Below are 27,671 nucleotides of genomic sequence, written 5' to 3' on the forward strand. Positions count from 1 at the left end.
AGTTTTGGAGAGCTCTAAGCTCTTGGATGGAAGCTTCCCTCCATTGATGAGTGTATTAAAGATGCCTCCGATGTAAGAAACCTCTCCTCCATCTTTATGTTTCCTTTTTAATGTAATTGTTAGGAATGAGGATAGCGTAAAGAGGAAGAAGAAGAGGAACAAAGAGAATGGAGAGCCTCCACTTGGTAGCTCCCATGTAATATGATGTGTATATAGAGGCCCAACTAGGGAAACATGATACAAATGCTATAATACCCCTCACAATACATGGAATGACTACAATACCCTTATACACTCTTCAACACTCCCCCTCAAGATGGAATGTATATACTATGGAACTCCAGCTTGTTACAAAGAAAACTACAATAACAACTAAAGATACCAATACAACAAGAAAGACAATAATCTCATAGACATAGCTAGCTTGGTACAACACTCTCCATCAAGTTGGCGAGGTGAAATGCATAGTGAAAAAAATGGCAACGGCAACTGTGAATAGAACAACATGATCAATGGCCACCAAAGATAATAGCTCCCTCTGAATCAGCACTACAGTAAGGGCGATCACCACAAGGCCTCCCCCTGAAAAAGAGCAACGGCGAACAACGATATCAACGATCGAACAGAAGCGCCTCAGCAGGGGAAAACAGTAACGATCCTTGAACAAAATAAGCACGTCAAAGGCGTGCACACGAGCAACGGCGAAGTACCATGAGTAGAGACATCAGCTGAGTACCATAATGCCAAGAGAAGAACTCCCACCACCATAAAGGTGAGAGGAACCAACCAACGACGGCGGGCAGCACGTCACCTGAAGAGACAACCGACCAACGGCGGTGGACAGCACGTTACCCAAAGAGACAACCATCCAGCGACGGGGGACACTGTCGTCTGGAGAGACAACCGACCAACAACGGTGGACAGCACGTCACCCAGAGAGATAACTAACTGACGACGGGGGACATCGTCGTCAGGAGAGATAAGGCCGACGACGGGCAGCACGTCACCTAGGCTCTGTTTGGTTAGCTGGGATTTTAGTGGAAGTAGTAGTCAACAAGGAGGTGACAAAGGTGGGATATGTGTAGACTTGTCTAGAGACGATTAGGGGAATTTTGGTAGTGTGTTTGGTTGGATGTCAAAGCATGTGGAGAATGGAGGGGTGTCATTAACAAAATAAATAGTAGAAGAGAGAGAAAGCGAGAAAAAAGTAATGATTACACATGACAAGACATATTCTACTCTTCTCCCCTCTAAAATCCACAAAAAACAAGGTTTTGCATTGGAAAAGTAGGAGAAGGGACAATCCCGCCACATAGGCGCCACCTAAGCAAAAAGCTAATAATGATGTCTCTTCCATGTCTAGTAGTCCAATGGAATTTGAGCTAAAAATTGACAACCAAACAACATTTGGTATTTCATATTCCTCAAAATGCTCAGCCGTCTTCCTTGCTTTTTGCAACCAAACAGAGCCCTAAAGAAATAACCAACTAACAACCGGGGACACCATGCATCTGGAGAGACAAGGCCGACGGTGGACAACACATTGCTTGAAGAGATAACCAGCTAACGACGGGGACCACTGTCGTCTGGAGAGACAAGACCGACGGCGGACAGCACGTCGCCTGAAAAGACAAGGCTGAAAGCAACGCTAACGGCCGGGCATCTAGCCTGAGACAATGACAAGTGGATTGTAATGCAAACCACGATAAATGCATAAAACTACGCAAGAGGACTACACACATTTGTAGGAAGAACAGACTAAGAACACGAAGAAGGAACACCGAACAATGTGAAGAACTAACAATGAGAACCACTAACCAAGAATGGTGAACAACGAGAAAGTACAGAACGAGGAACGCTGGCACCTTTCATCTTATCGACGAAACACGCACAATTCTTCAAAAACAGGTGGAAAAAAGACCCCAATGCCCTTCCTGACATAATCAGAGCCCAAATAGCCTCCTTGTATTTGGTGGAAGGCAATACACCTCAATCATTCTATTTGCAGCCCCCTTTTCATTATCTTAGTGTTTCTTAATGAGAAAATGGGGCTGCATTTAATTCCTTTCTCGTTCCCCGTTAATGCATAGGACGCTGACGGAATTGCACCGGTAATCCTCACTTCCTCTCCAGGCTTATCTCTATACACATCAAATAAAGGGGGATAGCACTGATGTTTTCAAATAGATGTTGTCGTTATTACGTATAAACGTTGTTTCCCTTATATAAAGCGCGCGCGAATTTTAAAGATTATCTGGAACGTTGTCGGTATTCGGTTTGTGTATTAACACCTTCGGGTCAAGCCATATGGTACGCCACCGGAATCTCGCGTACGCCGCCGAAATATAAAATACGCTGCCAAAATTTCTAGGTTCAAACACATGTTCAACCATGTTGCAAAAGAGATTGGAGAGAAATTGTGTAAGTTGGGTATCTCCCCCTCACCCTTTTATTAATATAATAAAAGCTGTACAATAACTACAATGACTAAAATGCCCATAGGCATATAGGCTTATTCTAACACTCCCTCTCAAGCTGGAATGTATAAATTGTACATTCCTAGCTTGTTACATATGTCACTCAGTTTTGATTTATTTAATGGTTTGGTAAACATGTCAGCCAACTGTTCTGCAGAACGAGTAAATACATCGCGTATCTCCCCTTTCTGGATTCTCTGACGAATGAAATAACAGTCAACTTCAATATGCTTTGTTCTCTCATGAAAAACCGGATTCGTCGCAATATAGATAGCTGCTCTGTTGTCACAATACAACTGTGACAGCGAAGGAAACACAATACCAATCTCAGCTAGGAGTGATCTCAACCAAATAATCTCAGTCGTAGTATGCGCCATGGCTCTGTATTCTGCCTCTCCACTTGATTTTGCGATGACATCCTGTTTCTTACTTTTCCATGAAACTAGGTTACCTCCAACAAAGGTACAATACCCGGTAGTCGGTCTCCTATCCGCAGGGGATCCAGCCCAATCAGCATCTGAGAACCCCTCAATTCGTGTATGACCATGTCTTTTGAATAATAATCCCTTTCCTGATGCACCTTTCAGATATTTGAGTATTTGAACCACTGCATTCCAATGCGAAGTACGAGGAGAGGCCATGTACTGGCTAACCACCCCAACGGCATAGGATATATCAGGGTGAGTAACCGTAAGGTATATAAGTTTGCCCACAAGTCTTCTATACCTACCAGGATCCTTCAACAACTCACCCTCTTCTGGAACCAGCTTCACATTTGGATCCATGGGTGCAGGTACAAATTTCACACCAAGATTTCCTGTCTCTTCTAACAAATCCATAACGTACTTCCTCTGTGATAGAGACAAACCACTAAAAGAATATGCAACCTCTATCCCAAGAAAATATATGAGACGTCCCAAGTCCTTTGTCGTGAACTCTTTTTGTAGGAAGGCTTTCAGTTTCCGAATTCCCCCTGGGTCACTCCCTGTAATAATGATGTCATCGACATATACAATTAACATAATGCATCCTGCTGAGGACTGATGACTGAATACTGAGTGATCCACACCACACTGCTTGAGGCCAAACCTCATAACTGCCTCGCTAAATCTGCCAAACCATGCACGCGGCGATTGCTTCAACCCATAAATTGCTTTTCAGAGGCGACAGACTGATGAGGACAACTCCCCCTGAGCAACATAACCTGGTGGTTGCTCCATATACACCTCTTCAAGGAGGTCGCCATGCAGAAAAGCGTTTTTCACATCTAACTGGTGAAGATGCCATCCATTATTTACTTCAAGGGAGAGGAGAACCCGAACGGAAGGAATCTTCGCCACTGGGGAAAACGTCTCATGATAGTCGACACCGAATGTCTAAGTGTAGTCCTTGGCCACCAGACGAGCCTTCAGTCGATCAACGGTGCCATCAGGTAGATATTTAATGGAGAACACCCAACGGCATCCTACAGGACGAGCACCAGCAGGTAGAGAAACTAGATCCCATGTGTGATTAGAATGCAGAGCTCCCATTTCAAGATCCATTGCAGCTCGCCATCCTGGGTGATGAAGAGCCTCATCCAGAGACTGGGGTAACACAGCAAAAGACACGGACAAGACAAAGCTTTTGAAAGGAAGAGTTAGACGATCATAAGAGACAAAATTAGAAATGGGGTGAGAAGTAGAATGAGAACGAGTACGTGAAGCAATAGGAGAGTCAGAAACAACTACATGAAATGAAGGTACCTGAGGAGGGTACAGAGATCTCTGCCTGTGAAGACGATTTGTCGGTGTGAGGAAGTTGTGCTTGTTGTTGACGACGTTGATATTGGACTTTAGTAGGGGGACGATCCACCCTAGGAGCACACGAATCAACCTGTCCAGTGGGGCAAGCAAGAGGAGGTGCTAAGGAAGTCGGAGGAAGAGGAGGGAGAACAGGAAGAGAAATTGTCACATCAGGTTCTTTTCTGACAACATGAGGAACGGAGGTAGAGCCAAAGAATGATTCTGATTCAAAAAAGGTCACATCAACTGATAGATACCAACGGCGCAGACGCGGACTATAGCAACTATATCCTTTCTGGGTGCGAGAGTTACCTAGAAAAACACATCGTTCTGACCGAGGGTCAAGCTTGTCGCGGCTTGGTCCCAAATGATGGACAAAACAAACGCAGCCAAAGACACGGGGCGTAAGAGGGAATGAATCCTGATGTGGATAAACGATGTGAAATGGAGAATCACCATGAAGCACCGAAGATGGAAGATGATTGCAGAGGAAACAAGCAGTGAGAATGGCGTCAGACTAGTAGGTTTTAGGAACATGCATCTGGAAGAGGAGAGTGCGAGCCACCTCAAGTAGATAGTGCAGTTTTTCTTCGGCGACACCATTTTGCTCCGAGCTGTATGCACAAGAGGATTGATGGATAATGCCATGAGAGGAGAGATAATCCTGAAAGCCACCAGTACCAGACAAAAACTCACGTGCATTATCAGTACGCAGACATTTAAGACTGCAACTAAACTGGTTTTTTATTTCATTATGAAAATTTTGAAATGCAGAGAAGACCTGGGAGCGGTGGGAGCGGTCTTTCAATAGATACAACCAAGTCATTCGAGAGTAATCATCAATAAAAACAGCAAAATACTGAAATCCATTATTCGACGCGACCCTAGAAGGTCCCCATACATTACAATGAACGAGCTGAAATAAACTATCTACTCTAGTGACAACTCGAGAAGGGAAAGACAGTCTATGATGCTTTCCGAGTTCACAAGACTGACAATGAAATGGACAGACAGAAGAGGGAACTAAGGATGTCGCCCAGAGGAGCTGAAGTGATGGGTGACCCAGTCGAAAGTGCCACTGAAAGGCATCCACTGAACTGTGTAAAGCTGACGAAGAGGGGCTACAGTCAAGACGGTACAGGCCATCCACCTCACGACCCGATCCAATCGTCCTCCCAGTCGAAAGATCCTAAAAAAGACAGTAAGATGGAAAGAATGAGATAGAGCAAGAAAGATTTTTCGTAATTTGGCTAACAGATAATAAACTTAAAGGAAATTTAGGTACACACAATACTGAAGATAGCGAAAGATTAGGTGAAGGACATGTGGTACCAATACCAGTGATAGGGGTAGTGGAACCATCAGCTAAAGTAATGGACTGAAAAGCAGATGGAAAAGTGCGAAAAGAAGAGAGCTGCGATGAGTTACCAGTCATATGGTTCGAGGCTCCTGAGTCAATGATCCAGGACCCGGAGCTAGAAAGTAATGTAGTATGTGAACTACCTGGCTGGTCAAAGCCCGCAGTGGCCTGTGAAGCACTCTGTCGAAGGCGCTGGAGCTCCTCATAGTCTGCCAGTGTAAAGGAGAATGAGTCATCAGCAGGTGGCAAGGCAGGGGCAGAGACAACTGAGTCAAATGGGACAGAAGTGCATAGGTGAGCTGATCGAGGCGGCCTGAGCTCGGGGTGCAATGTGTAACAAGTCTCAATGACATGGTCATCGCACTGGCAGTGGGGGCAATAAGGACAACCACGCCCACTCCCAACACGACCACCACCACGGCCACCGCGGCCACGAGCTCGTGAAAAAGAACCACCACCCCGAGAAGGACGAGTACCACCACCACCATCATATGCTGCAAGAGCCGAACGATCAGAAGTAGGGCGGGAGGGAGTCTCGCTAACGCACTGCTGAGCTCGGAAGTAAGTCTCGCGCAACGGAGGAATGTTCCCAGAACCAAGAATCTGATGGCGCAGATGGGTAAACTCTGGGCCTAGGCTCTCAAGATAGTGCAGCACTCGAATCTGTTCCCGTTGACGCCGGAGAACATTAATATCAGAAGTAAGTGGCAGAAAGACATCAAGCTGCTGACATAAAGAGATGAACTTCCCGTAATGAGTTTCAAGAGACATGTCGTCACGACGGAGCTGTATCCACTAAGAGTAAGTGGAACATATACGAGTGATGTTCTCAACCCCAGAATACGTCACTGCAGTATGATCCCAGATCTCCTTCGCAGTCGGAAGAAGAATCAGAGTAGAATAAATATCAGGAGTCATACTCTGCCATAGAAGACTTCGTATCAATGCATCTTCCTGCTCCCAGCGAGTATACGTAAGATCCTTAGGCGAAGGAGGATCCTCACGAAGGAAACGGACTTTGCCTCGCCCAAGTAGGTAAGTCTCAATCGCAACCTTCCACGGTAAATAGTTGGTTCCATCAAACTTGGCAATATTCAACTGTGGGTAAGAATTTTCCGCAGGTGCCAAGTGAGAAGAAGAAGAAGAAGAAGGGGCCGAGGTTGTAGTAGAGGCGATGACGTCAGTGATCATGCCAATGGAGGGATCAATAATGACAGGAGCGAACAAAGAAACCACTACCAACGGCAACAGCAAATAGAAAGGAGAGAAAGATAGGCAGAACCAACTAATCAATAGAAAGAGTCATATGACGATGTCAAAGGTGCAGGACATGAGTATAGAGGCCCTAGGTAAGTTGTTAAGTGTTCTTTTAGTTTTCCGCATAAGCCCTAAATTGTCCTAAAGTCTTAATCCGCTAGGAGTGTAGGATTTTCCCTAAATTAGGTATTGGCCTGCATCACCTTTGCAACAGTGTAATGTAAGTAAGCTCTGACAATGAGCTACTCAAACCAGTCGGTTGAGTTTACTAGACTGGATTCTGTCATAATATTTCCTCACACTGCTTTCTTCAACCGAGTGACATATTATACAAGAGCAACAGATACCACTTTCAGAGTTTCCAATGCTCTTGTCGAGACAAAAGTTGGCTTCCATTGAGCACTCTACATCACTTCCCTACCGGTTTACTCTTTATTTCTATGAACAAATATTGGCCTTTTGAAGAACTAGCTATACACCTCGAATCCATCTTAGTTCTGACTCCACCCGACTCAATCAGTACAGCTAATGCGCATGTGTAGCTTCCCTGATTCAAATCACCTAGTCAACTCAGAAGCAAGATCTTGACCCGTTATCTCCACCATTAAGAAATATCAACTCAACCTTGTATGTTGCGTACAAACCCACTTTTGGATCAACTACTAAAGAGACCCTATGCATGTTCACACCACTCCGTTTCTAGTATTTATCCATCGAGGTACTAGGAACACCAAAATTTATTGTGTTCCCCACTGGATGATCCACTCCTTCACACTTCGATCTATTAATTAGAATTATGCGATTGCATGTGATTTTCATGGCACCGCCTAGGGTTGAATGGATGCAGCCTTTCGAGTACAACTGGTCTAGAAACACTAAACTCTTCTACATATTTGGGACATACGTTATACCTACTCTATCATACATCTTGATCTTTACTATCCCAATTCGTGCGATGTCACAAGTGCACCTGTCACCTGAGGATACAACTACGGCCCTTCTCTCATGGAATATGAATAGACCATTTTGAAACTAGAATCTACTCATTATAATGACAAGTGTGATAGCCTGTGGAGAAAGTGGGAACATGTCCAACCATTTTGCTCTGCTCATTTGTCATCGCCGCAGGTGTATTTCCAGTGCCACCATCTGGCTTGTTAGCTAGCTTTGGACAATTCCGCTTGATGTGACTATAACCGTTGTAATGATAACGCTACATGCCTTTTTTCGCCAACCTTAGATCTTAACCTACCTTTTTTTCAAGTCCCTTTCATATGGCCTTCCTCTTTAATTCTCCACATGAAAAATCAATCTATGCTTTTGATCAGGCCTCATAATTTTATTTGACTATAGCTTTGTCGCGACTTCTTCCAAATTCACTGTATCATTCCTTAATAGTAGCTTATGCACCATATTATTGTACAAATTAGTAAACAAAGTAAAAACATTAAGGCATTGTCATCTTCATTCATCCTTTCATCCAAATTATGAAGTTGATCCCCATTCCCATTGAATAAATTCGTGTGTTTTAGAAGATTCTTGTCCTCTTAGATCTTTAGCTCGTACAAATGCCATAGAATTTTTTTGACATGTAAAGCTTTTCCAATATCTTTCTTTCCCTGCACCAACAAATCTGAACATCCTCATATTGATTCAACAACCTTTTGAAATCACAGAAATATTTAGATGATAAATACGTCGAACTCTACCTCTTACAAGAATTTACTAAACAAGCTTTCTAGCTTTCGTTATTCTTCTTCGATTAGTTTGATCCAAAAAACATGATGCAACTTTGTAAAAAAAATTGACAGGTAAAAAGCCAATCCAATCATCTTCAAAGTAATAAAAAGGTAAAAGTTGCAAACACACAGTCAAACACAACAAAAGACAAAGTGGTTCTACATCATTGACTACATTCACAAGACAAAAAAATGATCTTACACTTTGAGAAAAAAATACAATGGGATCAACCAGAAATCAACACTTCTCGTCACAAGAGAAATAACAAAGAGAAAATCTCCTTGACACCAGAGAAAAACAAGAGAAAGAAACCTCTTTCTCTTTTTTAACAAAATACTAACTCTCTTCTCCCACCACCACTACCATAAGGTATTCCATGCCTTATATGGTCTAGGTCAAAACTAAAGGTTGATTCAACCCTAGTCAAATTAAGAATAATCCACTTAAGTTGTGAGAAATAGGACACAATCCCAACAGTAGGATGATTATAACCCTTTTCTATATAAGGAATGTTTTAAGTTTCATAAAGAGTAGGGAAATGCTGGTTTCAAATAGATGGAATGTCCCTCCGGCATCTAACCAAGACTATGTGGGTCACCTTGTGATCACCCACCAAATTTATAATCCCAACCACACATGTAGCATGGGGGAACAACGGTCTCCTAATAGCATCAAATGCTAGAAGAGATGGTTCAGATAGCCGGTTCCAATTAATATATCTCTTGTTTTGCTTGTTTTCACTATTCTTTGCAGATTAGCCCAAATTCAAGTATCTGAAAGTCCCAAAAAAATTGGGAAACTTTTCCATCATACTAGAACTGTTTTTTTTTTTCACAGATGGTGGTTTACCTAGCCCTTTTCTCCAACCTTAGATCTTAGCCTACCTTTTTCAAGTCTCTTTTATATGACCCTCCTCTTTAATTCTCCACATGAGCAATCAATCTATTCTTTTGATCATGCCTAATAATTTTATTTCATTATAGCGCTGTCACTACTTCTTCCAACTTCACTTTATGATTCCCTAAAAGTAGCCGACACTATGTTGTTGTACAAATCAGGAAACAAAATGCTTTCTACCTTGAATATATTCATGTGTTTTAGAAGATTCTTATCCTCTTAGATCTTTAGCTCGTACAAATGTCACTTAAGATATAAATCATTTGGTCAAAAATTTTGGCATGTAAAGTTTTTTCACTAGATCTCTTTCCCCGCACAAATAGATCTAAATATCGTCAGATTGATTCAACAACCTTTTGAAATCACAAAGAAATATATAGATGACAAATACGTCATCACATTACTCTACCTCCAATAAGAATTTCCTAAATAAGCTTTCTACCTTTCATTATTCTTCGATTAGTTCGATCCAACAAACATGATGTCACTTTGTAAAAAAATCTGACAGGTAAGCCCGATCCACTCATCTGCAAACTACTAAAAAGATAATTAAGTTACAAACACAAGCTCAAACACAAGATATATGCAGTTTGACAAAAATGACTACATTCACAAGGCAAAAAAAAAGATCTTCAGTTCGAGAAAGAGTTACAATGGGATTAAGCCAAAATCCAAAAACCGTACTCCTTTCCGTTCACTCTCAACCAAGAACCAACACTTCTCTTCACAAGAGAAATAACATAGAGGAAACCCCCTCAGCACCAGGAAAAAAAAACGCAAGGATGTTTAAAGTCACTTCTCCCACCACCGCCACCATAAGGCCTAGACCAAAGGATGATTCTAACCCTTGTCAAATTAGGAATAATCCACTTAAATTGTGAGAAACAAGATACAATTCCAACAATAAGATGATTCTAACCCCTTGATATATAAAGAGAGTTTAAAGTTCCAAAGAGCAGGGAAGATGTTGGTTTCAAATAGATTGAATGTCCCTCTGGCATCTAACCAGAACTATGTGGGTTACCTTGTGATTAGCCACCAAATTTATAATCCCGACCACATATGAGTAAGCATGTGGGAACAAAGGTCTACTGTTAGCATCAAACGATGGTTCAGATAGCAGGTTCCTATTAGTATCTCTTGTTTTGTTTGTTTTTATTATTCTTTGTAGATTCACCCAAATTCAAGTATCTGAAGATTTTTTATTCTCATAAAAAAGTTAAAGGAACTTTTTCACCATATTGTAAGAATTGTTCTTTTTTTCTTTGAGCACAGATGGTGTGCTACCTAGTCAGCAAGACCAATGTTGAAGTCAATTCCTTGAATCGAAGTGGATTCACAGCTCTTGATATCGTCGAGAGTGACTCAAGTAAATGTCATGCAGTCGAGCTTACTTACACGCTGGAGAACACTGGTGGTAAGAGAAGCACTAATTTGCCACCCAAATTGCCAGAAATACCAAGAACTACGGAAACCTCCTCCTCTACAGTGTTCCCCCAACAAAAATTGAATGATCAAATATTGCCACAGAATAAGGTTTCTAATTCCTCTAACAATTCGCATCCCCACCAAAAAAAGCAGATCATTTTCCAATTCGAAGGACTCCAAAATGCCCGAAATACGATAACAGTAGTAGCTGTTCTCATTGCCACTGTCGCCTTTGCGGCCGGAATCAACCCACCAGGCGGTGTCTACCAAGATGGAGCATTGGCTGGAAAATCAACTATGGGAAGAACTGCCCCTTTCAAGGTGTTCTTAGTCAGCAACAATATGGCATTGTTTTTGTCACTTGGCATTGTCATCATCCAAGTAAGTATCATACCTTTCCAACGTAAATCGATGATGAAATTTTTGGTAATGACACATAAGGTCATGTGGATGGCTGTGTTTTTCATGTCAATGGCCTACATAGCAGCCATGTGGGTGATCATACCACCTGGTAGGGAAACCAAATGGGTTTTGTTGGCTTTGACATCAGTTGGAGGTGGCTGTGTGGGGTTTGTTTTCGTGGCTTTTGCAGTTTTGCTAGTTAGGCATTGGCTAAGGAAGATAGAGTGGAGGAAGGAGAAGACAAAGGTTAGTCAAGCATATACCAACTCAGACATTGAGGAGTCAGTACGGACACATATTCTTACGGGATCTGCCAACTCCGACATTGGGGCCGCCGAAAAGTTGGGCTATCATATATATTAGAGAAATTATATGGCGCTCGCTCGGGCATGTACACTAGCGGGGCATCTGCCCTTGATATTTGATCCAACAGCAGCCCCTTGAAAAGTTGAAAAAGTGCACTGCTGTTGGATCAAATATCAAGGGTGGATGCCACACCAGTGTATGTGACCAATCGGGCACCATATAAAATCTTAGATAGTTATGACTACAGTCGACCTTGCAAGATGCAAATAACCATGGATGCTTCTGTATGCAGGTTCATGGGGTTGTATGTACGATAGAAATACTTCCTCCTATTTCTCAAACTAATGATATTCATGGGGTATTGTATAATATGATTTATTTTAGCTATGAAAACTTTCAGAAGGGCACAATCCGAGCATAATTGTTGTACTTCATCATATACACATGACTCCACGGAATCCTCAGATAAAAAGTATTAGTACTGGTTTTCTCTTCTCTCTTTCAACATATGGGTCAAGGGTTAAGAGATTTAAAGTCGGGTTTGGTTAGGGTTGATTCTCCTCAAGCCGAGGTTCGGGTTGGGTTAGGGTTGCCATGACCGGACCTGAGTTCCACATCTACTTTGTGGCCACCCCCAACCTTCTATGCATTGAAATTCAGTTTAAACACTACACATTAGGTCAATTTCATAATAAAAAGCTGCAGTATTCATATTTTGTTGTTATTTTCTAATTCTCTCTTCATAAAGTTGATAAGAACACTCAAATGATAAACATAGAAGGGAGATCTAGATAAGTATAGAAGAAAATAATCTTAATCAAATCTACTTTCCTAATCTCTTTTGGTTGCCTCGTCTAATCCACATGTAATCTTAATCAAATCTACTTTCCTAATCTCTTTTGGTTACCTCTTCTAATCCACATGCCTAATTTATCCACGTGCCTCATTTCGCTAACTTACCCAATCTACCTCCAAGATGAGCCAACGGTGAGATCTTATCCCAATCCAACCGTTGGATCCCACATATTCTAAAATGCCCCCTCAAACATATATGGATTGAAAATCGATATACGTTTGACAACAATAAAAAAAGTTCCCTAATACAATAGACTTCCCCAAATTACAAATGTAATCAAAATCAACTGATTTGATGCACACTTTCAACAGTTGATGACGAAAATCCTTTGATGAAGACTGATGTTGCTACCAATGATCTTGGATGATGGCTGCCGAAGAAGATGCCGCTTATTGATGAGTCACGAAGAGAGCTTGAAAGCCAATAGATCATAGCCTCGATGAGACTAGATGATACTCAAGCCTTGATGGGCGAGTAGAAATAGGTCACTATGGACCAAAGTCGGAATGGGCAAGAATTGGGTCGCTATGAACCAATGCCGGAATGGGCAAGAATTGGGTCACTATGGACCAAAGCCGGAATAGGCAAGAAAAGGCCTCGAAGGGCAAGACAACATGGGTCGGTTTTACCAATCCTCGTGGTATTGAAAACTCTTTTTCAGGCACGCACTTCAAAAGAAATGAAGCACCTCAACTGAAAGGAGATAATATTTCAGGCACGCACCTAAATAAGGTACCTCAACTGAAATACGTCAAATGAGAAAGGAACTTAAGATTTGAAAAAGAAGAGAGAATTAAGAAATTGAGTGGTGCGACAAAAACAATGGCTAAGGACATTGATGGCAAACAACAAAGATCATAAGAAACCCTTGGACATAAAAAGAGGGGTGCAAATATCAAATATGAGGATCTTTCACAAATGACAATAAAGGGGATGTTTGTAGAAAAATGAGGGCAACACCTACTGGGGAAAAAAACTTGGAAAAAGTATGAGAGAATGGGGTTGAAGCTAAATGAGAGGCAATAATAAGTGCCTGTGCTCCGGTGGTGTATGGGATTGTGACAACCATGGCTAGCAGCAAGGATTTCTTCCCAACTGTGAGAATGAACAGAGGCGTCATGTTTTTCTGGAAGCAAAGGTTTATTAAATGGAACGGGCCAGCAGACGACCGGCTAGATCTGTCGTCCGCTGGAGAACTACTTTGCACGAGATGTGGTCAAGCTAGTGTAGGATCTAGGTGCTCTGATACCATGATAACTTACCAACTTCTCCAAAAGCTTAATTTAAGCCCAATGGTTTCCACCTTGGCATTACCTTCTTGTTTTGACAATTCCACACACAAGTGATTTTGTATCACTAATGTGCTTTTGGTTGTCTAAGTTGTAAATCTCATTAGTGTGCAATCAAGGAAGCTTGGATCAAGGCATTGAAGCTTGGTCTGCCCCAAAGCTAGGAAGATCCAAGAAGCATGGCGGACTTGAAGTCTTGAAGACAAAGTGAAGAAATCATTCAAGAGAGGAAGTTACTTGTACCAAAGCTATCTCAAAAGTTCACTTGCAAGTTCAAGAGCACAAAGAAGACCTTTTGAGGCCAATGTAATCAAGGGAGTTCAAAGTACTTTACATTTCTAGATTGTGTTGGAGATATTTTTCAAGTGGTTTCGCATTTCAAAGTATTTTTCAAATATCATTCAAAACCAACCTTAAAACCTATCTGTACTTCATGGAAAATCATTTTCAAAGGTCCTAAACATTAGTCCATAGCCCAAGAGCCAGAGCCTAAGTGTTAACCAAAGTTTACAAGTGGAAAAACATGACATTAGCACAGAAATTCTGAATCCAGCACCTTAAACCAGACTTAACTGCTTCAAAACATTTTAAAATATTTTTAACAGGTAGCTCTCATTTTTCTCTTGTCCGTAGAGTATAAGAACATCAAAATCCGATGAGAAATTAGAGAGATATGATTTTTACAAAACTGGATACAGAACCTGAAAAAACCAGTTTTTCCAGGAGCAGCCGACTGGACCATCCCGGAGCACCCAAAACTGGTGTTTTACTGTTCACCAGTAGTTTAGGGGCAGCCGACTGGTCCCACCAGTCGACTGGAGCGGCTTAAGCATGTTTTTTTATATATTTGGACAGCAGCCTTTGGCCAACTGACTGGTCTAGCCCAGTCGACTGCCAACGGTCTGAAAAAAAAAAGAAAAATAAAGCCGTTGGGGCTTAAACGGCTAGTTTCTTTTTTACTGTTTAGAATAGTTTCTTGCCCAAATTAGTCCCTAACATTATCAAACTCTTATGGACTATAAATATGACGTTTCTTCACATATTTAACATGAAGTGAAAAGATTGAAAATCATTCTTGAGCTTAAACTTTCAAAATCTACTTGATTCTTCAATGAGCTTGAATTTGTGAAATCTATTTGAAGAAGATCTCCATAGGATTCAATTTGTAAATCTTTTGAGTGAGATTTATTTGTGTGAGCTTAGTGCTTGATCCACCCTTTCTAGAGGGTTTTGTATTTTTCATTTTCTTTTAAGAAAGATCTTGTAAAGGGCGAGTGGAGGTAGAGACGCAGAGCCATCTCTCCAGGGCGAGTGTGAAGAGACGCGTGTAGCCATCTCAAGAGCGAGTGTTGGAGACGCAGAGCTTTCTCCGGGTTGACGAGTCTTGCGAGGCGGAGCCACTATCTTTGTAATTGGGTTGATTCCCCTCCGTTAAGGGAATCCGTAGTGAAATTACCGAGAAGTCTTGGTGGAGTGGAGTAGGTCTTTGGTCGTGAGCGAACCACTATAAATCTCGGGTGCACTCTGTTTCTCTCTATCTCTTTGTGCATTTGTGATTTGTTTCATTTGTGTGCTTAAAGTTTAATTTGCCATTAAGTTTTAATTCCGCAATATTTTTGGCAAAGTTTTTTAAAACCCAATTCACCCTCCTTCTTGGGTTGCCATTCCGTTTTTGGGATTTCACTTAAGTTGTTGGAGAAAGGCGTTATTTATCCTTTATGCTTTAACATTCCCCCTCACGTGTGGCCCACTTGGCAACTATGTGGCACATGTGGTCCCACTTTGGGCCGACCATCGCATGTGGAATTTTTGCTATCCGGGGGTTTGAACTCGAGACCTGTGCTCTGATACCATGATAAAGTTGATAAAATCAATGATTTTCACTAAACTTCGATGATTTACATTAAGCACAAGGAGTGTTTTTATAGAAAATTCATATGATAAACATAGAAGGGAGATCAAGATAAGTATAGAAGAAAATAATTCTAATCAAATCTCCTTTCCTAATCTCTTTTGGTTGTCTCTTCTAATCCACATGCCTAATTTATCCACGTGCCTCATTTAGCTAACTTACCTAATCTACCTCCAAGATGATCCAACGGTGAGATCTTATCTCAATCCAACCGTTGGATCCCACATATTCTAATATCTCTGTTGGTAAATTGTATTTTATTCCAGTATCAGAAGTTTATATGGGCAGTAACTTGAGTAGATACGAGGATTCAGACTTGGAAAGCTCAATCAACGAACATCAAAGATCGGGGCCAACGCCCTTTGCCGACTTCAGGGAAAGAAATTGAGATTAAGAATATTGAATTGAAGGCAGCTAAAGCTCTAAAGCTGGCCAAGATTACTGCATGGAAGGCATCTAAAGCGCTAAAGCTCACCAATAAGTACATTTACCCCCCTCCTCTTACTTGTTTAAGTATAAATGATTAAATAACACCATCTCTAACAGCTTAAGGCCCTGTTCGCTTAAGATTACGACAACCAATTGTAAGTGCTAAACCGATTATTGAACTCAAATTAAAACGTAATTTTGAATCCAATAATCCATTTGGCACTCACATAGGTATGAATGTCTACATACCTATGCATGCATGCATAGGTACATACGTAGGGAATGATATTTCCATTCCAGTTTTTTGTTTCTTTGTTTCTAAAAATGACTTCATCTCCTCTTTCTGCAGGCTAAGAAGCAAGGAGTCAGAAATCAGTGATTGGGAATTAAAGCAGACTCACATGGCGAGGACTGACATGAAGGAATTCGAAGTATTCACTTTAGATTAATAAATTTAGAACTGTTTTTAAATGAGAGAAAATTAATCAGCCAAAAGGAAAATATTTCTAAAATTTTATACTTCTTTTAAACATGAAAAATCCATAACTAGACCCAACCCAATTCAATTTTCATTTAGAGGGACCTTCAATTTATGATGATATCCCTCTACATTAATCATAATCATATAATTTACCTCTAAGGCCCTGTTCATTTAAGATTATGACAACCGATTGTGACTTCCAAACTGATTATTGGACTCAAAATTACGTTTAAGTTTGAGTTCAATAATCAGTTTGGGATTCAGCATCGGTTGTCATAATCTTAAACGAACAGGGCCTAAATTATTATAGTATAAAAGATTAAATAATGCCTTCGCCGCTTATGCTTTGAGTATTTGGTATTTTTACATGGTATCAGGGCAATTGCCCTGGGTTCAAAACTCCTTGATATTAAAAATCCACATCTAATAGTCAACCCAAAAGAGGGGCCACATGTGCCACGCGTAAGCCAACCCTAAAAAGAGGGGCACACATGGGAGGGAGTATTATAGTATAAAAGAGTAAATAACGCCTTCTCCCAATTTAAGCTTTTGGAGTGCTTGGCAGTTTCACATAAACTAAGGAAAAAAAAAATTTCCTAGCAAAAAAATTTCCACGAGAAATGTTTTTCTTGCAATCCAGACAGGATGGTTATAATTAAAATTCAAAAATCAGTGGCAAGTGCAATTTTGTGGATAATGAAAAGTTGGAAACAAGGAGTTAATGCATATGTTGTGGCAGAGAAAAATGGATGAAAAACGGGAGAAGGCATTCCAGAAGATGGAGCAAAGGATAAATGAGGTGAGAAGGAAGGCCGCAGAAAAGAAGGTAAAGAAGAGAAATGAAGCTCTCAAGAAGATATCCCGACTCTCTCAAGTTGCTAAGAAGATGGGAGCCACAGGAAAGCTACCTGCTTTTCTTATGATACTTTGTCTCATAGTTGCCAGAAACTCCTTGGGCGGGTGGGAAACCCGTTTCCCCTAAAACACGTTTCTCGCGGCTGGGAAACTCATTTCCCCCAAAATGAGGGAAACACGTTTCGGAAACGTTTCCAAAATATGATACAAAATTGGAGAAATGTTTCTGAAACACATGGGAAACATATGGAAAACTTACGTAAATAATGTGTAAACGCGTGATAAACGTATGCAACACTCATAGAAAACGCTTATGAAACGTGTAGGAAACATTTGTGGAACTTACGAAAATCATTTTGGAAAAAAACACATCATTTCCTAAGACGTTTCTCGTACAATTTTCTATTGTTTCTCATTTCTCGTTTCCCTTGTTTTTTTTTCATGCGTTTCCCGTTTCCGTTTCACGTTTTGTTTCCTGAATTTGTTTCCCACCCTGGTAACTATGCTTTGTCTATAATCAAAAACAGAAAGAACAAGCAACAAACAACAACATGAAAGGTTGAAATATTGTTTTGTGTTTAGTCATTTACTAGTTTTGTTTTGGATGGTGTCCTTTCATTTGATGTTTGTAAAATGGACAGTCTAGAGAGTAAGAAGGCATCGGTGCAAAATTGGATTGATGTTACCAAATTTAAAAAAAATCATCTATATAGGCATTGCTTGTTCATACGTATGGATTGTCAAAGTTGGTTTGCAAGCTTGTCATGACTTTCTATAACTTGTTCATTTGTTGCCTGTTGGTCTCTGTGTTCTTGCATAGGAAGATATCTAGAACTTTGTTTCTTTCTGTTTTGTTTGCGCAAAAAGATTTGTTCAAGTCATTGGGAAGTGGGAATGCATTCATGATTTAAAGAACAGAACGTATTAAAGATATGGACTTTTGGTTCTGCTTTCTGATGGCAAGGACAATAATATCAAATCCTAGTATAAAACCCCGTTGGATGCACGGAACGGGCAACAAAGAGAAATATAGAAAATAACCTGCGACAAAGATTAGAAGTGGAAAGTGGAGAGACTAAAGAATTGATTGGACATGTGACCCGAAGGTTACACTTTGAAAGGCATTGTGTGTAAGCAGACCTCGTGTTCTTAAAGTTAGTAAAAGTTGTGTTTCCTCTGATTATCCAAAGCAAAGTCGTATTCATGTCACTTGTGAGTATAATTCTTTCATCTGAAAAAGATGCATTCGAGATTAAACACACACATGGCTATGAAAGGCGGGAAAAAAGAGGACAAAAAAATTGCACAGCAAAGTTCAAAATCATATTATCTGTTGTCAAAATTTTCACCAATACTTGTTTGTTTAAAGAGGAAGAGCATGGACACCATCAGATTTTCCAAGAAACCTGATATGTACCATAATTTTATTTACATAAACAGAAAAAAAAATTGGTATAATTGTAGAAAATTACCGCATGGAAATAGGCATGCATACTACATAATCAATAGTTAGCCATTGCCGGGAAGCATAGCTAGAAAAGACCTAAGAGGCTACAAATAATTTGAACCTAGTTTCAGGCACAAGCTTATCTCTTTTATCCTCTGCTTGGTCAGAGTTCCATTGCATTGATTGAAAATAATTTCAAGAATTTGGAGTTGCTTGGAGGTTGGTGGCTACCACTAAATTGCATTGATCTTATGGCATCCAAATGTCCGTAATGGATCACAAAAGAGATTCCCCAGACTTCTTCCTAAAAAAGAAATAGTATAACATAGTTAGCCATTTAAAAAAAAAACATAGTTAGCCAAGACAATCATTCCTCTCAAACACCTAAATCTTAATGCTAAGAAGGAAACGTAAGTGCAATAGCACTTGTAGCATTAACCCATTAATCTACCATACATATTGTGTAAAACCCATAGGAATCAAATGTAATGATTAAAACACATGATATTACATACAAAAAAGCACACGAATTCTATAAATCTCACTTGTGGCTTTGTTTGCTATTAGTAGTCATCATTTAAAGAACATTATTATCACTCTAAAGTATCAAATACAGTACTCTCCTTAAAATAGTTTTTGGTTTCAACATTAATAACTTCTTTTAAGCCATATCACATCCCATTCATTGGCAATTATGTTTGTTCGTAGATAACTTTAAACTCAATAGCAAAATTCCTTTGATTGACCTGGTTATGTTCTAGATGACAAACGTGACCCTTAATTACTATAAATACTCACTACGCTCTGCTTCAGTTATAATGGATTTCTTCTGAACATGGAAAAAGAAACCTTCTGAAAGGCAGCAACCAAACAAATGTGGTTCAGAGAACGTACTTTCGATAGGAGAAACACCCTCGTGATAATGTACATAATTCCTACGGGGAAATGGAGCTGATCTGGATTTGGAATACATTTGAGATGGATTATTTTCTTCAGATTATGTTGTTCATTAATTCTGGCCCTGCAGCCTTTCCAACCTTGTAATTTTTTTGGGTAAATGAATTTCCTTCAGCTTAATATTTGGTCTGTGTACACCTTTCATTTGTCTGTGTATGTGTCTGTAAAATAAATTAGAAATCAGCCCTACGAAAGATAAGATAGATGACTGAAAAGAATACTGATATTTGCACTACATGTTTTCATAATTGCACAATGTGTTGTCATGAACTTCAAATTAATAAACAGAATAGCTGATAAAGGATGCTGTCCGATGTGAGATTCAATGTGAACACATTCGTATGTAAGTATTCATGTCACTGATTTATGTTTGTCAATTCACACTATTATTTTGAACTGTATGGTTGATTACAATAAACCCTAAGCCTCTAACCTTGAGTTCTGGCTGCAGTTGGGCAGCATTTAATTTGAGAAGGCAAAAGTTTTGACATGCGGTTTGAAGGAAAAGGGCAATGAGCCATTTTTTGGATAAGTAGCACAAGGAAACATCATTGAAAAAGGAAAGAGATGAACAAACACTAAAGAAATATTAAACTAAGGGCAGAGTTCACACAGTAAATTTGAGTCCAATAATCACAATTGGCTGCCACAATCCCAAACGAACAGGGCCTTGAGTCTGTCACGTCATTTCTTTTAATGTAATGCAACCATGTAATGAAAAGAAAAGTCTTCATAAATAATACTCAATCATGTAGAATTTCTGAATCCAATTAACATCAAGTTCTTCAACCAATGGAGAGGGCTGCGATGGGGTGCGAGGTAGGGGAAAAGAAAAAGAACATGAGCGAGAAAAGAAAAATAAATAAATGCCATACACAACATTTGGGATTAGGCTAGATTCCTTGGAAAAATGAAAGAAATTAAAAAAAAAAAAAAAACTTAACAGTATTTACAATCAACCAAAATAATGTTATAGCTGCATCAAGTAAAATCATAGATAGGTAAATAGGAAGAGATATAGCTGTCTATCTACCTATGGTTTGTAGGGATAAATCCAAGAAAAAACTGTAGCAAAAAAATATCTGTCTTTTTACAGTAATTTTTGTTCCCTTCACGGGCTTTATATATGCTTTCTTTAACTTACCATTGAGAGTTGTTAACTGCCAACTTGAAAGAAATAATTTAATAGGGAAATACCCATTTATTTCTTCCTTTTATTCTCTTATGAAAGAATGAGTAGAAGAAGAAACTAATTTTTATAATGATGAAGATTTATTCAGAAAGATGAACAAACTCCAAAGAAATATTAAACTACGGGCAGAAATCACAAAATAAACTACATTACAGAAACTCCTAATCTAAGGCCCTGTTCGTTTGAGATTGTGGTAGCCGATTGTGGCAGCCTATTGTGATTATTGGACTCAAAATTAATGTGAGTTAATGAGTAGAAGAAAAAATAAAGCAAAAACTCTTGAAAACATCAATACAAATGTCAGTTAATGATGAACCTTCATATATTTTGCTCAAGATAACTATTGGTAGATTCCAGAGAATATAAAATGGATAATGCAAAAGGATATTAATAAACAAAAATGTAACCCATGTGGCTTTATGAGGTATCCATTCCTATTAATAATACTTAGAGGCATCGAGTAGATAAATGGATAAGTGGCAAAAGGGGAAAAACGGCAACATAAAAGAACACAAAACAGGATATCAGTAACTAATTTGAATTGATTTGAATTACATGCAAAAAAAGAGAGTTGCTACTTAAGAAGCTCTTTGAATGGTACTTGCCATTACAATTTGTTGGGCACATGCCTATTCGCATCGCATAAAACCCCTAAGCAAAGGAAAAAAACCCATAGGAACCTTTATCAAGGTTGGATTGATTTATTGGAAACATAGTTGTAAATTCCGTTTCGGTCGCCATTTCGTTTTGGCCACCGAAACAGAATTTCGGTGGGATTTCGGTCATTTCGGTGCATTTCGGTCGAAACTTTTCGTTCACACAAAAAATATATTAAAAAATATGAGAAAAATCCAAAAAAATAAAAAATCAATAGAAAAAGATGAAAAACTAATAAATAGTCCAAAATATGTGTCCCAAAAGGCATATTCTTACTTAAACACATAAAGTCTTGCACAAGTGCAACTGATAGTCTGATACATAGAAAAACATTAAAAAAAAAAAGATACATGAAAATGAAACATAGACAATAGCTAGTAGCAACAACTCTCAGTCATCATAACCCGGATGATCATACTCAATGTCTTCTTCGTCGTCGTCGTCGTCGCCGCCGCCGTCATCACCACCTGGACCACCAGTATGGACATCTTCTTCAAGAGGCATGAGAAAGTCATCGTTGTCGTCCCCGGCCCCAACCACAACAGTAGGTGCTTCAAGATTTTCCCACCCAATGTCTTCCGGCGTGAATATGACATCTTCTTCTTCTGCAACCCAATCCATCATGACATCCAGATGGTCTATGCTCAAAGGGTCACTAGTGGTAGATGATTTCCTCAACAAGTCCCTGAAAAGGAAAACATTAAGTTTAATCAATGTCAAAGGTTAAACTTAAAAGCTTAAAGTGACGAGGTGAAGGTTAAACTTAAAAGCTTAAAGTGACGAGGTGAGAGTTGAAAACATTATATTACGTTGTATACCTTTCTCGAAACTTAAGATTGTAATGGACAAACACCAAGTCATCTAATCTCTGGTGCTCCAACCTATTTCTCTTTGCAGAGTGAATGTGTTCGAAGGTGCTCCGATTCCTTTCACACCCAGTCGCACTGCAGGTCTGACTGAGAATTCTGATCGCAAATGTCTGTAATTCTTCCACGTCACCTCCGAATTGATTCCACCATGCAACTGTAAAGTAACAAATAGTAAATCATTATTTGTTGAGAAACTGAAAGTTAAAATGAATTATACTAAATTAAACAAAAAACTCAAATATACCTGGTCCCAACTTCGTTCGGTTGCGGATTGCAAGCTTCATTCCAAACATACCCTTAGCCTCTCGATAATCCTCAATCTGATTGGTGATGAGGTCTTGTGTACCTTCATCAGGTACCAGTCGAGTGATGCATGCCAACAAGCCTCTGGTTACTTCACTGTGCCTAGAGAAGGTAGGAGTGAAAAAGAGAGCAGGGTTAAGAAAATATCCTGCTGCATGGAGGGGACTGTGGAGTTGCCTATCCCATCTTTGGTCGATGATCCTCCAGATGGGATTGTAATCTGATTTTCTCTTCAACCTCTCCTTGATGTTCTCTTTGGCCTTATCCATAGCCTCATATAGGTAACCCATCGCCGGTTTGTCCTGCCGATCTACCAAGCGCAACACTCTCACTAAAGGCTCGCTGATGTTTAGAATGTACTTGCATTGGTCCCAAAAAGATTTATCCAACACAGTACTAACTACCCCTTCACTCAGTGGGTGTTGGACAAACCTACTAGTACTATACTCATCAGACACAAACATCTGCTGAAGTGCTTTCCGATTCAACACCAGACTTTGTATGCTAATGAAATTTGTAGCAAATCGGGTTGCAGCAGGGCGGCACAACTCCTTCCCTCCTGTGAACTTCTTCCTCATCAAATTCAAGAGGCTTCCATGGTTGTAGATGAACTTTGTAATCGTTCGAGCCCTCTCAATTGTGGTTGCTATGTGAGGAAATACAGTCGGTTTGCACAGATGCTCCAAGATGAGATCTAAGCAATGAGCTGCGCACGGAGTCCAGAAGAATGTACCAAACGCGACTTCTAGTCTTTTCCCAGCAGCTTTGTAACTTGGCTCACTGTCAGTTACAAATTGCACCACATATTCCGGATTCACCTCTCCGACAATCTTTGCAAAGATATTGTATAATTCATCGGCATTCTTCACTATGCCAGATGCATCAACGGATTTGAGGAATATGACTCCTTTAGGGCAGTACACCAAAAAGTTGATTAGGGAACGTTGTTTGGTGTCTGTCCATCCATCTGCCATAATGCTACAACCAGTGTATCTCCACGACATCTTAATTTCCTCCAAGTAGTTGTTTACCTCATCCACTGTATTCTTCAAAATGGGACCCCTTAAAGCATGATAAGTAGGTGCCTTATAACCCGAACCCACGGCATTCCCAGCGTCAAACATAGGTTGCCAGAAAGGTGAATTGGCAACGTTGAAAGGGAGATTGGCATCGTAGCAAAGCATGCCAACCGCCATGTCTGCTCTATCCATTATTTCTTTAGTAGCCAAAGCACTTTTAATGCTTGGCTGGGCTCCAGGGGTTGTTCGTGCTGCAAAGAAATTCCTGATCCCTCCTGTGATTCCCTTCTTCTTCCTTTTTGTACCACTCGGTTCTACAAGAACTTCCTTACCTCTTCGTTGAGGGACTTGAGGCAATTGTGTGCCAAGGTCTTCTTCATCCTGCTCTTCTTCTTCGTCTGGTGTGCCATAAAAACCTCCAACCTCTGCTCTGGATATGCTCATCCTAGCCCTTTCTTTTCTCTTTGCATCTAAAAGGTGCTTCATTCGATATTTTACATCTTCAGTCACTTTTTTGCATGATGCTACTTCACCAGGAACAGCCGCTAAATGTTCTTTCAAGCGGGTTATACCTCCACCCGATATGACTTTGCCACAGAATATGCAAGTTATTTTATTTCTTTGACCCGGAACCAATGTACCGTAAGACCATGCCGGGTCATCCGATCTAGCGGGTGCCGAACCAATAGAGGATGCTCCTGCAGAAGGTCCCGAACCCGACCCACTCATTCTGAAATGAAGTAGAAGAAGGGGAAAAATGAATTAGAAGAAAGAAAATTAAAACAAATTACAAAAAAATGAAGTAGAAGGGGACAAATGAAGTAAGAAATAAAAGAAAGGAAATGGAAAGAAATAAAGAGAACCTTGGGGTTGAACTTGAGTTGAAGAGAAGAAGAAAAAATTAGCCTTCACTCACTTGAAATAAGCCTTTGGAAATAGTTCTTGACTTCTTGTAGTGGTAAGTTGAATGTATGCCTTCCCTTTGCTTCAAAATAAACTTGGATTGAGTTGAAGAAGAGGGTAGACTTGTAGGAAATTTAGTAGAATAGATAGTGTAAGTGAAAGTAGAGAAGAGAAGGAGAATCACTTATGTGAAGGTGGAGGAAAAGAAGGTAGGGAAAATGCTATTTATAGAGTTTTTTATTGATTGTGCATTTAAAAATGACTAAAATACCCTTCCCAACAGCTATAAACAGTCACATTTTGAGGTTAAAATGGTCAAAAACCAAAAAGAGCCGTTGCAGGGGCATTGTCGTAAATTCTGCAAGTCAAACTAGCCGTTATGGACGATTTCGGCCGGAATGGAGAATTTCGTCCATTCCGGACGAAATTCCGGATTTCGGAAAATTTCGTCCGGAATGGACGAAATGGAACGAAATTTCGTCCGAAATGAAATTTTGTCAATTTCATTCCGGAATTTGAACGAAACCGGTTCGTTTCGTCCATTCCGGACGAAACGAAACGGTATTTACAACTATGATTGGAAATATTTGGGCAAATATTCCCAGGATTTCCACGCATGAAACTTCCACAAGGTATAAATTGCTTCATAATATAGTAATATACAGAATAAATAATGAAAAGGGCAGATAAATAATGAAAAGAGCAGATGGTTTTCAAAATAGGCATGGTAATTATTTTAATTGCTTTAAAAGAGGTGGTTGAAAATAAGGTCACCTTTGAAGTTCCCTAATACCCAATCTCGACCAATTTTCTATAGCTAGGGAAACAACCAAAATATCCTCAGTCAGGCCAAGCTCAATAAAAAAAACACCTGGAAGAGCAATTATGATAATTAGTAGTTAATCCAATTTAAGTATTTTAAACAAATTATGATAATTAGTAAATAATTCAATTTAAGCATTTTAAACAATGAAAAGCCTAGAAATATCGTAATTTGTTAATTGTCTGGAAATTATATCTATAGACGCTATAATTAGCTAATGTCAACCACCCAAATACAGAATTTTAGAGCAATCTTCAAACAATATGAAGATGAGTCTCAGCTGAATAATCTAATATCTTTTCCGGTAATTCTAAATGAAATGATAATTTTAGGCCCTTGCAACTTTCAAAACACCTTCAAGGTTTTTATATAACCATGCATTAGCTAACAGTTACTGTGTTCATTCATGAACAACTATTTACTCCCAACCACATGGTGGACATGCAAGAATTAAATAAAGCGAATGGACTGACAAATAACAACCTAAGCAAGAATATAAATCGTTAGATCTACAGCCTTAAACATAGGCATTAGATAATGCAGCAAAACAAAAAAGAAGAAAAAAAAAAGGAAAATCACAATTTACATAAACCTAGGGTTTCAAAAAATGCAGCAAAATTAAGAAGGAAAATCACAATTTACATAAAGTTTGCATTGATAGTTCTGATTGGCTCCAGGTAAGGAATACATTCACTTCAGTTTGTTTAAGACAAAATCAATCTCTTGTTCTTCTCGGATTGAAAAAAGGCATAACATCCGTATCCCTAATTTATTTATTTCTCTTATTTTGATGTGTAAAAGAAATCCCCACAAAAGCCTAACCTAAAATTGGAAAACCAGCTCAAAAAACACATCCACAAAAACCAGGTCATCTTCCTCCTGTGGTCCTCTCTCTCTCGTCTTTTTCACTCCACCTGCAATAAAAATTGAGGGAGTAAATATATTTTCAAAAACCCAAATACCCAAATACCAAACCAAATTATTAAAAGAAATGGTAAGCTGTAGCCCGAGAGAAACAGAGAGAGACAGATGGACGAGAGCTATTTGGGGAAGAAAGTAGTTGACTAATCTCGAGAAAGGGTATGGGGAAGAGAGAGACGCGTGGACAGGAAGAGACCAGCTGTCGAGATTGCATCTTAAAAATATTAAAAAACTTTCAGATTTTTTCTTGCCTTCCCATACGTGGCAGGCGGGGGCGGGTACGTGGTAAGGGAGGGGCATTGAAAGATGAGAAGCAGATTCTTATCCTTCTCTGAGATGCCTCAGAATTTATTTTTTTATAGTCGTAGATGAGAAGCAGATTTTTATCTGCGATTTCACCTCCTCTAAACGTAGACCTGGCAAACTTGACCCGTGCCCGCGGGTCGACCCGACCCACCCGCAAATTTGCAGGCACGGGTCTGAGTTTTAGTGACCCGTCAAAGCTAACCCGCGGGTGACCCAACCCGCAAAAACACGGGTCGGGTCAGGTCAACCCGCGGGCACCCGCGAAAAAGACAGGGGGGTCATCACAACCGTTCATACTGTGGGTCCTACCATAAAAAGGTCAAAGTCCCACAAATTGCTCCAATTAAACAAATCTCAATCGTTCAATAAAATCCAATCTTCTATTGTGTGTGGGCCCCAAATGGATTATGTAGGGATCTGGGTCTACGGTATCTTCAGATTTTAGAAGAAAAAGCCAACCTAAAGGAATAGAAATTAGAAGAAGTTGGGGTTTTATATGCAAAGAGCTCGGCGGAGCGCCTTTTCTCTGTTGTTTCTGGCGAGAGAAAGATCCAGATAGATGGAGTGTTTCGGAGAGAGATGAGCCTGCAGTAGTTTGAGGTAGAGAGGCAAGGGTAGCGGTGTGTCTCTGAGAGAGAGAGAGAGAGAGAGAGAGAGAGAGAGAGAGAGAGAGAGTCCTCAAAAATCCGTTTCTAAGGATAGAGTCGTGGCGGGGAGGAGGGAGTACAGATTCTTGGAAAGCTACCTGCATATGCAAGCATAGATATGGCAGCTAAGGGGAAACCTGTTCAGCCAAGGCGA

General features: G+C 39.9%; 1 protein-coding gene and 1 pseudogene across 12 annotated transcripts in view; one reads left to right on the forward strand and one right to left on the reverse strand.

The window, feature by feature from the left end:
* The window catches only part of LOC143861635 (uncharacterized), a 44,377-nt pseudogene extending 32,233 nt beyond the window's left edge, over window positions 1-12,144 (forward strand). The window contains exon 3 of the transcript XR_013239980.1: window positions 10,791-12,144. The product of XR_013239980.1 is annotated as an uncharacterized LOC143861635 (transcript). The remainder of the gene's footprint in view (window positions 1-10,790) is intronic.
* Window positions 12,145-18,774: 6,630 nt separating this feature from the next.
* LOC143852982 (uncharacterized) lies at window positions 18,775-26,947 on the reverse strand. Of its 11 annotated transcripts, none has more exons than XR_013236949.1 (5): window positions 26,466-26,783; window positions 25,595-25,691; window positions 19,958-20,038; window positions 19,719-19,855; window positions 18,775-19,224 (listed from the first exon to the last, which is right to left on the reverse strand). XR_013236949.1 is itself a non-coding variant. In XM_077362681.1 (5 exons), the coding sequence occupies exons 2-4, from the start codon at window positions 24,644-24,646 to the stop codon at window positions 22,117-22,119; spliced, it is 2,307 nt and encodes a 768-aa protein (XP_077218796.1). In that variant the 5' UTR covers window position 24,647; window positions 24,834-25,588; the 3' UTR covers window positions 18,775-19,224; window positions 21,671-22,116. The 11 variants fall into 11 exon arrangements, 2 of the variants coding, with proteins under 2 accessions (XP_077218796.1, XP_077218788.1); XM_077362681.1 differs by lacking the exons at window positions 19,719-19,855; window positions 19,958-20,038; window positions 25,595-25,691; window positions 26,466-26,783 and adding exons at window positions 21,671-22,411; window positions 22,545-22,749; window positions 22,840-24,647; window positions 24,834-25,588; XM_077362673.1 differs by lacking the exons at window positions 19,719-19,855; window positions 19,958-20,038; window positions 25,595-25,691; window positions 26,466-26,783 and adding exons at window positions 21,671-22,411; window positions 22,545-22,749; window positions 22,840-24,647; window positions 24,781-25,588.
* Window positions 26,948-27,671: the final 724 nt, after the last annotated feature.

This window comes from Tasmannia lanceolata, unplaced genomic scaffold (assembly GCF_043159265.1).
Source record: "Tasmannia lanceolata isolate RefF3 unplaced genomic scaffold, GAP_Taslan_0.1 ptg000003l, whole genome shotgun sequence".
Lineage (NCBI taxonomy): Eukaryota > Viridiplantae > Streptophyta > Magnoliopsida > Canellales > Winteraceae > Tasmannia > Tasmannia lanceolata.